General features: G+C 32.7%; 1 protein-coding gene across 5 annotated transcripts in view; it reads left to right on the forward strand.

Moving 5' to 3' along the window:
* The window catches only part of LOC140446071 (adenylate cyclase type 10-like), a 77,720-nt gene that overhangs the window by 48,991 nt on the left and 16,592 nt on the right, over positions 1–12,137 (forward strand). For 4 of the 5 annotated variants that reach the window (XM_072538590.1, XM_072538591.1, XM_072538592.1 and 1 more), the window contains 5 exons: positions 1,065–1,348; positions 6,317–6,484; positions 8,502–8,614; positions 10,133–10,453; positions 11,414–11,670. In XM_072538590.1, coding sequence (XP_072394691.1) covers positions 1,065–1,348; positions 6,317–6,484; positions 8,502–8,614; positions 10,133–10,453; positions 11,414–11,670 — 1,143 coding nt within the window. The remainder of the gene's footprint in view (positions 1–1,064; positions 1,349–6,316; positions 6,485–8,501; positions 8,615–10,132; positions 10,454–11,413; positions 11,671–12,137) is intronic. The other variant, XM_072538593.1, reaches the window with a different exon arrangement.

Below are 12,137 nucleotides of genomic sequence, written 5' to 3' on the forward strand. Positions count from 1 at the left end.
TACGCTATCAAAAGCTTTTTCATAATCTATAAAAGCCAGACATAATGGGAGATTGTATTCGTTAGTCTTTTCTATCAGGATTTTTAAAGTATATAGATGGTCACAGGTGCTGTACCCTTTTCTAAATCCGGCTTGTTCTACTGGTTGATATCCGTCAAATTTAGTTGTTAAGCTGTTTGTAATAATCTTTGTAAAGGTTTTGTAAAGTTGTGACAAGTGAAATTGGTCGATAATTTTTCAGATCTTTGGTGTCTCCCTTTTAGTGTATTAGTATTGTTTTAGCAGTATTCCATTGTTCGGGTATATTGCCTTGGAATAGACATTTATTAAATAGTATTTTTAGATATGTGATGGCTTCTTCTCCTCCTTTCTTCAGCATTTCTGCTGGGATTCCATCGCTTCCAGGAGCTTTATTCCTTTTTATTTCTTTCACTGCTCTTTTTATTTCTTCGTGGCTTATTTCCGGCATTACTTCTGAGTTGACATTTGTTATCTGCCTTTCTGCTTTGATGAGTTAGGGAAATCGTTTCTGGAACGGTACAGATCGGCGTAGAACTTTTCAATAGAGTTTGCAATATACTGCTTCTTCATTTATCGATCATTGTCCCCCTTTTACAATCTTATTAAATAAACCGGTCATCAAACTTCTTCCTGTCTCTTCTAAAGCTGTCTGAACTTCCCAAGTGATATTTTCTAGTTTTCGCCCGTTTCTTGTTTTCTTTCTTACTTTCTTTTTTCTAGTTTTCAGACCCTATCCTGAGTTTTATAACCTATAATGTTGTTCGTCTTAAAATAGTCCTTATCAAGCATTTCGAGTAGAGGCTCTGTTTGCTTTCGGAACATTTTTCCTGTGCAATCACTTCAGTATAATTTTTGTTACATTGCCAAAGGTATTTTCATTATTTTGGCCTGAAATAATTTTCGGGCAATCGATGCCTGAATTTATTTTCCTGTAACATTATATTTAGCACGATTTAGCCAACAGACTGTATTGTTGACCGTATCCCGCCGCTATAAATACTACTTTTTGTTTTATTTAGATTCATAAATATATTGATTTCTAGGTGCAGATCATGTGGAAATGGATATTTTAACAGACAGATAGGTGGTACGAGGGTAGATCACACATTAAGAATTATCTCAAAAAAGGAAAAGAAATTTTTGGTTTCTGAAACGCCCAGCATAATTGATTCTTTTGGCGTAGCTAAAATACTTCAGAGTTCCTCGTTTACAACGTTGGAGAGCTTAACTTCTGGAAAGTCACGAGATATTGGAAGAACACACAAAGATACCGTATCTTTTTTTTCTAGTGTTTCAAGTGGCCGAGATATTACAAGTCTTGAGTCACGTAAGTAATACATAATAGTATTTGTATGTAGGTGTTTTTCTGTGCGAAGTCTAAATGTCTGTGCGAAGCGATAACACCGACGCAGTGGAACAACGCGGAAATCATCTTACTTCATAAGAAGGGAGATATCAGCGACCTTAGAAACTACCGCCCCATTAGCTTGTTGTCACAAGTATATAAGCCATTTACAAGAGTTATTATCAACAGGCTAGGAAGTAAGTTGGATTTCTATCAGCCAAGAGAGCAAGCAGGTTTTAGAGCAGGATATGGCACGAATGATCATTTACAAGTAATTAAGAACTTAATAGAAAAGAGTGTTGAATATAACAAGCCATTAGTCATGATATTTGTTGACTACGAAAAAGCTTTCGACACAATAAGTCATCAAAAGATGTTAAAAGCCTTAACAGAGTGCCGTATAGATGATCGCTATATAAACATGATAAAATACATCTATCAAAATGGGACAGCAAGTGTGAAACTGGCAGATAAAAAGACCAACGTATTTAAAATAAAACGGGGACTGCGACAGGGAGACACAATTTCGCCAAAATTGTTTACAACATTATTAGAGCATATGTTTAAGAACGCAAATCTGAGTGAAAAAGGAATTAATGTCAATGGAGAAATGCTTCGTCATTTGAGGTTTGCTGACGATATTGTCCTTTTTGCTGACAGAATCGATGATGCAGTATCGCAACTGGAGAAACTATACCCAGCCTCCCTACAAGTAGGATTAAAAATCAACCACACAAAAACACAAATCATGATAAATCTTGTGTTAAGCGAAAAGATTTCAGTAAATGGCATGCATATTGAAGAAACCACCTCATATAAGATCTTAGGATATGAGATACGCATAGAAAGAGATAATCAAACGTGCGAACTAAGCCACCGCATAGGACTCACTTGGGTGGCATTCGGCAAGCTAAGCTATGTTCTTAAATCAGAACTGCCTATGTGTCTTAAAAGAAAAGTCTTTAATCAGTGCGTGTTGCCAGTACTTACATATGGTGCAGAGACATTAACACTAACCAAGAAAGTAAGAAATAAAATTTGTGTTACCCAAAGAGCCATGGAACGATCGGTGTTAGGCATTTCTAGGGATCGGATCACGAACAAGGAAATAAGACGGAGAACAGGAGTGACAGATGCCATAGAAAGAATTATGACCCTTAAGTGGAACTGGGCGGGGCACATAGCTAGAATGTCGGATAACAGATGGACACAGCGAATAATACAGTGGAGACCGAGACAAGAAGCACATCGAAGTAGAGGTCGTCCACAAAAAGATGGTCTGATGACATAAAACGGATCGACAAAAATTGGATGCAAACAGCACAAAACAGAAATACATGGAAAAGACTGAGGGAGACCTATATCCAGCAGTGGATAGATCCGGGTTAAATGATGATGTAGGTGTTTTTAAATCTAATGAGTTAAAGCTTATTCAAGTATACAAATAAGGTTTGGAACCAAATTAACTATACGATAATAAAGCGGAAATGGCTAAATACTCGCCCCTAAGAACGTAAAAATGGTAAAAGATACAGCTATATCGGATAGCGACTCATAAAATTATAAAAGCAATAATGGATAAAGCAGCAATACTGAGACCTGCAAAAAATATTGCTTGCACTAAGAGGAAGAAAATTAAGAAAATCAACAAAAATAGTGAAAGAAAATAGCCAAGTTGAAAAAACAGATGACAAAATTCAATATAGGTGGATGCATTAAAGAAAGAAATATAATAAAACCATCTAAAGATAAAAATCTTTAAAAAAATGCAAGTAACAATGAGAAAATAAAGAATAAAAAGTGATGAAAGTTTAATTATTACTTTTAACACTTACTGTAAGATTTTTATTATAAATCCAAGTTATTATAATACTCTAAGAAATAAGAAAAAAGTACTTGTGACTCGTTTGGAAAAAATATATAAATATGTTTTTTATGGGTTGGAGTCAATAAAAGGGGCTATTGGTAAACTATTCTTTATGTCAAGCTTCCAATTGTGTTTACAATCTTTATCAAGAGCTTCTAAAAAATACAAAAAATCTTACAAAGTGAAACTAGAAAAATAAATTTTAACTCACCAAATAAAATTAGTTTTGTTAGTAAATCTAAATTGGTAAACATCTTAAAAACTATTTTAAAAAAATATCCAATGAATGTTTCTCTAAATTTAGTAATTTTGAAAAACTTTTTTAACAAAAATAATTGAATTTATAAATAAGTTAGAATAGCGACCAATTACAAATAAGTATCAATGTCATGAAGGCCAACTTACAATTTTCATTTTTGACAATTATATTGCCAAAAAATAAAATTTTGTTTAAAAAATTCTTTTTTATTTAGTAATAAAAAAGAAGATTTATTCATCATTGATAGATGACTAAACAATGTAACAAGTATATGGAATATTAAATTAAAATGTGATATTTTAATGAATAAACTATAGAGAAATAATATAATTATAAATTTTGCTTAGATTTTGAATTTCTGATCCTTTGTTTAAATTATTATCACTTCCGCTAATACAAATCATTTCTAAAAAAGTCCTTTTGAATTTATTACTTTCATTACATAAAATTTTAATGTTATCAAAATCCATAATATGGTCTTTGTCGATTACATGCTCTGCTAAAGCACAAGATGGTTTTTTATTTCTACAGTCACTTTTGTGAGATTTAATACAGTTTGATAGATTCCTTCCGGTGAAGCTCTGTATGCTGGTGAGAACCGCGTTGTGAATTGACTGCTCGACGTTTCGGCACCCATTTTGGAGCCATTTTCAAGATGGATACGGTTTCGTTCGAGTTCGGGGGCTTAATCTGCCTACTCCCCTTACTAGTAACGGACCAGTATCGTATTCTGTATAAATACAAAAACTGTCAATCGGCACTGAGGTCTCAATCTGCCTACTCCTCAGTATGGAGTGACGAGTGTAAAAAAATAAGCTATTACAGAACATACCATCGCCAAGAAAACCATGCATCTAAACAGAATGTCTATCTAAACACAATGAAATACAAAAATCTGCCAGATACATTGATAGATACAGTACCGATCCGGGACAACCAACTGATCCTGGGGCGCACACGACTTTTACAAATAGCACAGAAAGAGAGAAGCTTACATATTTGACCTACTGATACAGTCTTCTGCATTTGTGGACGAAACTTCAGGAACAAATTTGAAATCACGGCTTCTATAATCTGAATATAATATACAATTGTTATTATACTCTAGGAATGTGTTCTGCCTCAACAATATATATTTTTTTACTCCTTATCTTGTTATTTAATACGAAATCTATATCACTACAGCTAAACAATCTGAAGTTTAGATACGACATTTCTAAGGCTATGGCTCCACGAGCGACAGATTGTCGCTAGCAGTAGCAGTAAAATGTAGCTTGATAAATAAAAACAACAGCAGTGATACTGAGTGGCTCCACGCGCTGTAGATTGTCGCTTCGTTTCGAGACCGAGACGCGTCGTCAAGGTCGTTTCGCGTTCGAATAGATCCGGACCTATTTTTTAGCAGTAATTTGCAACGCGTTTGTGGCTCCACTAGCAGTAATTTGTCGCTTGTAGCGGTAATTGCCAGTTAATCGGATATTTTTGTTCTTGTTTTTTTTTATTTCTCTGTGTTTTTTAAGTCGTTTCTTTGTTTTTATAAATTACTTTAAAGTTTTTTCATACAATTTTTTGTCTCAAATCAGAACAAACAATTATAAGTTCTAAGAAAGAAATAAATCCAATATTTTCTTTATCGGTATTCTAGATAACAAAAATCAATGGATGTTTTTTTTTTAATCCCAATTAACAGTATCAAACTGTATTTTATAATAGATGTCATTATTAAACAAGAAAAAGTTGAATAGAGAGAATAAACAGTTTTTATTGATTTCTCGAAAATCTATTTTTTGGATTTTCTTCTTCGAACTTGTGATTCATTTCTATATAAGTGATTGTCTAATCATATCATATAAATAAAATTTTAATAATTATTGTTTATAGTAAAATTTTATTATCCTTCAGTACTAATGTTTCATTTTCGATAGCTCGGCGTGATTCATAAATAAAGAAATGCAACAAAGCAGATTTTATGCCGCATCAGATTTTTTTTAATTATTGTAACATAAAAAAGCAAGTTAGATATTGGAAAAGGAAGATTTATTACATCAACCCAATATGATAAATGAATATAATTGACATATGGGAGCCGTCGATCTACTTGATAATTCAGTAGCGAATTACAGAATACGCAGAGGTAAGAAGTGGTGGCGGCCCATTTTTATTCTAATGAAAGTTAAATAGTTAAATATTTTATTTTTAGGTAGATACATGTATAGGATTATAAAATATGTAATTTGAAATCTTACTTTAAGGTAATTGCTAATTTTTCTTCTGGGCTATCACGCATTGATGTATCCTGTTTTCGTATGACATCTTCTATTTCACATAATAAAAAATTAAAAGAAGACACTGACATCCTGTAATATTCAAAAAACTTGTCAGGATATTCTTTTAATTTGTTGTGTAAAAGAAAAAAATTTCCCTGTGTCTGTCTAGGCACTAGAACAGGGTGAATCCACCATTTCCGTTGTTTTTTAACCCTACATCGACGACGCAATGCCAATATTAAAGCAACTTTTATCGGTCTGAACTTATTTTACTTATTTATTTATTTATTTTATCTGCTATATACACGGACACTATATAAACGGACAAGATACCACTGATTGTAGCTGCGTCATAGTAACGCTCATGGAGCCACTACAAGACCAAAACGCGGCGATATGCGCGCTGTAAACTGTCGCTCGTGGAACCATGATTTTACTGCTTTACTGCCGCCGTAATTTTACTGCTACTGCTAGCGACAATCTGTCGCTCGTGGAGCCATAGCCTAAGTTAAGATATGACATATTTTATAATTAGAATATCATTATTTTGATTTTAGAAATATTTGGGATAAAAATAAATGAAACAGGATTATCGATGGTTAAACGATGGAAAGATAACTTCTACTTGATGCGTACCTTTTCTACAACAAATTATTCAAAATGTACCTGCCATATGATTTTATGTACAATGTATTCCCAACTAATTTATCATTGCAAAGGTTCAGGTGAGTTTCTTCTAGCTACAATACGATTCATATTTGTATTATGTAGTGCATCTGTTTATTTCCAATGAGGCCAGCAAGATGACAAAATTGATGGGGTACATTAGTGAATGTTTAATAGAGCCAATTTTTTTTTGTTGGCTAAAATACAAAATTATTAACTAAATGTGTAATTTATACGTGTATAATGTGTAACAATAAATGATAGAATATCCGTTAAAAATTATTAATGACTCTGACTTAAATAATAATTTTTGACAAAAATGTAAATATCATAAATAAAACATAAAATATTTTATTCTTCTTTTGAGGCACATATATTTAAATATCACTTCACGTATACGTATGCAACTATCCAACTACCACTCGAGAAATTAGTTCATGAAGTGGAATGTTTTATGTACAGATGTATCGTTATGTTGGAAATGTGTATAATTCTCTTATTATCAATTTAGATAAGAAAAATTCTGTTGTAATCTAAATGAGAACTGGGACATGAACAAAGAAATTAGAATAAGGATAGAGAAGGCCAGAGCTGCATTCTTTAAGATGAAGAAACTGTTATGAGGAAACAATATTACTTTAAGTCTGAAAATAAGATTAGTGAGATATTATGTGTTCTCTACTCTTTTGTATGGTGTCGAAGGTTGGACTTTGACGGATACACTTCTCAAGAAACTGCAAGAGTTCGTAACGAAGTTGTTTTGCGTCGGATGGGAAAAGTTACGGAAGTCGTCAAAACAGTTACAAATCGCAAACTTGAATATTTTGGTCATGTTATGCGCCACCCAGAGAGATATAATATACTCCATTTAATAATACAAGGCAAAGTAGACGGAAGAAGAGGGCCAGGTCGAAGAAGAACGTCATGGCTTAGAAACCTGAGAGATTGGTTTAACAGATCCTCAGCATCTCTTTTTCGACCTGTCGTTAACAAAATTACTATAGTCAATTTGATAGCCAACGCTCGATAATCGACCTCGGCACATGAAGAAGAAGAAGAAAAATTCTGCATGGTCTTAAACTTAAGACGTAAACATCATCATCATCACCTTCATCAGTTGGTTTTTCCCGATGACACCTTAACATTTCCGTTAAGACCAAAAGCCATTCTGTCTTCTTCCTATACCCACAATGTAGTTTTTGTGCAAATGTATTTAATGTTTATAAAATTCATTAATCTGCTGGATAGCCAACAGTTTTTGACGAAATAATTCTAAAACGTTATCTAAATTTTTTTTATTAACCATCAACTTCGAGTTTTTTCGAAGTTAGCCACTTTTAAAATTAAAAGTGAAACTTGAACAAAACCATAAAGTGGAGATATCCAGGAGTGGCTAGTACACCTATTGAATACAAAGCACGTGGTGTTCGTGTGTATCAAGGTATAAAAAAAATGCTTAAAACTTTTATTTTAAAGAAGATCTTTTCGGAATTGAATCATTCCATCATCAGTTTAATAAAAAGTTGTTAGAAAAACATTGTTTGGTCACAGAAAAATATTGGAAGGACATCAGTAACAATAACAATCCTCATGAAATTTATAAAGGTAAATGCAATAGACTGTTATCTTCGGTAATTAATAAAAACTAAAAATGGGGGCATCTTTCATAACCCCCCGGAGCTGGTGAGATTTTATCGACTTACATTACCTCTGATCTGTGCTGAAGTCTAGGGCTAATTGATAGAAAGATGGTATGAAAAATCAGTCAGTACCCGTCAATGTCGAAGTTTTAAGCTTTTAATAAGCATTTTTTTATACCTTGATACACACGAACACCACGTGCTTAGCTACTTTTCTTTAAAAAACGTTTCTTGGCTTATTTCAGATGCCTCTGAAGATGCTCTAAGAGCAAAAGTACTTACATTATACATATTATTTTAATTTTTAATGTTTTATATTTAGAGAACGATTCCAAAAGTCGAAATGTCCAAATATACTTGTTGTTACTATAGAAGTAAAACCGTGGCTTATTACCAGTAAAAATAGGACATGATATTATTATTGCTATGTTTCTAGGATTGGCTGACAAAAACTTAAGCGCTACTGTAGAATACGCATATGTCTGTATTCAAAATCAAAATATAGCCCAAGCTATAAAAGTTTTAGAGGAAGCTTTAAAATTATTAGAAGTAAGTGACCATTTTATAGTTATATTTGTTTTATTTTAAAATAGTTTTACAATGTTTATTACATTACTACTTGGTCTCCTTCTGGGACTGAATAAGTGGGTGAACTTTTAGATAGATAAGAATTTATTTAGGGATTTGGTAACTATAAGTTTTCAATATCTTTTTGGTAAAGTTATAACTAAAATAAAGTCCTGTTTATTTTCTATGAATTTCAGTTACAAATAAAATATCACTTAGTAGGCTAAAATGCTTATTTAGCAAGCATATAAAAAATTGTATACTTGGCTAAAATATGATAAGAAGGTTACAAAAAAAGTAATACTTTTAACACCTTCGCTGCCATGAGATGCCATTGCGGCATCACAGCAAATTTGAGTATCTGTACCTCGGACAGGCGGCTACGTTATTGCTGTGTGAAGCCGCATATGCTATTCAACGCTATATATATATATATATATATATATATATATATATATATATATATATATATAAGAATAAGAAAAAAGAATATATATATATATATATATATATATATATATATATATATATATATATTAAACTTAGAGCTAAGATTAATATTATTATAAAAATTAATATTAAACTCACCAGTCTTCCGGGTTGAACCGCGTCGATATCCATTTTGCCGAGCTTTCGACATCCTCTCTGATGTCTTCTTCAGGGCTTCCGAGGTCTCAGTCTCCCGAGCCCCCAGACACTACTACACTCACTAGTCACTTCTAGTTCACTCACTAGTTCACTACTACTACTACTTCACTAGTGAGTGAACTAGAAGTGACTAGTGAGTGTAGTAGTGTCTGGGGGCTCGGGAGACTGAGACCTCGGAAGCCCTGAAGAAGACATCAGAGAGGATGTCGAAAGCTCGGCAAAATGGATATCGACGCGGTTCAACCCGGAAGACTGGTGAGTTTAATATTAATTTTTATAATACTCACTAGTCACTTCTAGTTCACTCACTAGTTCACTACTACAGTACTACAGGTAGTATGTAAAATTAGTATTACTAAGTAAAATGCGATTTTACGAAATAACCGGAAACAATATATTTTAAAGCAAAGTCGATAGAATATACAATTAAATTAGATCGCATTATAGTACAGGAAAAGAAAAATATTAAATGGAAAAATATGAAAATAAATACCACATACTTTCCCAAATAATTGCTATAAAAAATGTTTTACTCTGTAAAAATTGGGTAAAACTCGACTGAAGATACCTTTTTCTGTTACCAAATGCAATTGATTTCACTCAGATATCTTACCCTTGCCGGTTTTCGAATATCAGAGTACTTTTTGAGGGCGAGCTGAAGGCCTAAGTAAAATATCTGCGGGAATTTTAAACCATCATTAACTATTTAAATAAATATTTAAATTTTTCAAACGATATTTGCACAAACTAGAGTGTGATTTTATTTATAAACCCTATTGAAATAGTAAAAACTACTAATAATTTGAAACCACTAGAATAAAAAAGCTTATTAAACAAAAAATATTTTTGCAGGGTCCAATGAAAGACCAGTTCGAATTGGACTGGATGGTCGATTTGAAAAAAGGAAAATTGTTCGCATTATTGGGATACGCTAGAATGCAAGTCGACGATGATGAATCTTACAACTATTTTCTAGAAGCCTTGAAATTGTATAGTATAAGATTTCCCAAAAGACCGAGCACTAAAAAAATTTACAGTACTGTATTTAAGATGAAGCAAAAAGTAAAATACTACTTAGGACGAACAACTGCATCCAAAAAAGTGGACGAGGATTATGCTGAATATAATAATAACGTATCTGAATGTTTAGGTTTTTTATGCAAGTACTTTTTAGTAAGTAATGTATGTCTATATACATATATATATATATATTAAACTTAGAGCTAAGATTAATATTATTATAAAAATTAATATTAAACTCACCAGTCTTCCGGGTTGAACCGCGTCGATATCCATTTTGCCGAGCTTTCGACATCCTCTCTGATGTCTTCTTCAGGGCTTCCGAGGTCTCAGTCTCCCGAGCCCCCAGACACTACTACACTCACTAGTCACTTCTAGTTCACTCACTAGTTCACTACTACACTACTACTACTAGTGAGTGAACTAGAAGTGACTAGTGAGTGTAGTAGTGTCTGGGGGCTCGGGAGACTGAGACCTCGGAAGCCCTGAAGAAGACATCAGAGAGGATGTCGAAAGCTCGGCAAAATGGATATCGACGCGGTTCAACCCGGAAGACTGGTGAGTTTAATATTAATTTTTATAATAATATTAATCTTAGCTCTAAGTTTAATTGTACTAACCGCGGAAATCTTTCCGAACATATATATATATATATATATATATATATATATATATATATATATATATATATATATATATATATATATATATGACCTAGAAGGACAAATTCGTTAAACTTCCCGTGCTTCGGATCGGTATCAATAAAGTGTTAAATCATGTCGGCCTATCCCACCCTCATCAGACACTTGATCTGATATAATTTGAAACTCGGAAAGTCCAACGAATGTTTCCTAAAGCTTCACCACTACAGTGGTTAGCGTACAGAGGCGCCACCTGCTTTGGCGGCAATGAACGACAACGATATAATATCTATCGTTTTTTCGTCCTCTGGGCTATGCGAAATGTGTAAAAGATTAAATCTTCTGGCGAAACCTTAATAACCTATTAATAATATTAAGCAAAAGCTTAATAATAAACGTTTAATAATTCTGATGTATTATATGTATATTAAAGATAAAATAATAATAGTTAAATATCAATATATTTTTTAAGAGTAAAGGAAGATGGAATGAAGCGGAAATGGCAGCAATGTGGAGCCTATCTAGAGCATTGAAGTCAGAATCGGATTTTGAAAAAGTATGCATAGCTTACGCAAATTTAATATATGTTCAATCAACTCTTGGACAATACAAGTTAAGCATATACTTAGAAGTGTTTGCCCTTAGTTTTTGTCATAGAAAAAAGACACAGGTTGAGGTAGACGAACTCAAAGCACTGGCTCGCCTCTATTATGCGATTTTTAGAGACAGGTTAGGACATCTTACATAACTTAAGCTTATTCATAAACTAATTTGTTTAAAATTATTTATTGTATCTAAGTTACTTGATTTTGGTTCGTCGAAGTTTTTTTAATAATCAGTTCGTTTAGATAGTACTAGAAAATAGCAATGTATTGTTACGACAAATCCAAGAGACTAATTCGATATAGAAAAAGTCCCTTGTCGAAAAAGAGAATATATTAAAGAAATCTAGTATTATTGGGATGTCATTGAAAAATCCAAAAATGTTTAATAATGTCTGGAATGTCAGAAAATGTATATAAAAACAGGAAGTTGGCAGGAAACTGAAAGCTGAAGGAGAAGACAAGAGGAGGAATGGAAAAAAGAGAGGCATAGAAATGTGAAAGTAAAAGTAAAAAGAGGCTTAAAAAAAGATTAATAAGGTAAAATAGATAAATCAGAAGAACAACAGAACAATATAATAATCTATTTAGAAA

This window comes from Diabrotica undecimpunctata, chromosome 7 (assembly GCF_040954645.1).
Source record: "Diabrotica undecimpunctata isolate CICGRU chromosome 7, icDiaUnde3, whole genome shotgun sequence".
Lineage (NCBI taxonomy): Eukaryota > Metazoa > Arthropoda > Insecta > Coleoptera > Chrysomelidae > Diabrotica > Diabrotica undecimpunctata.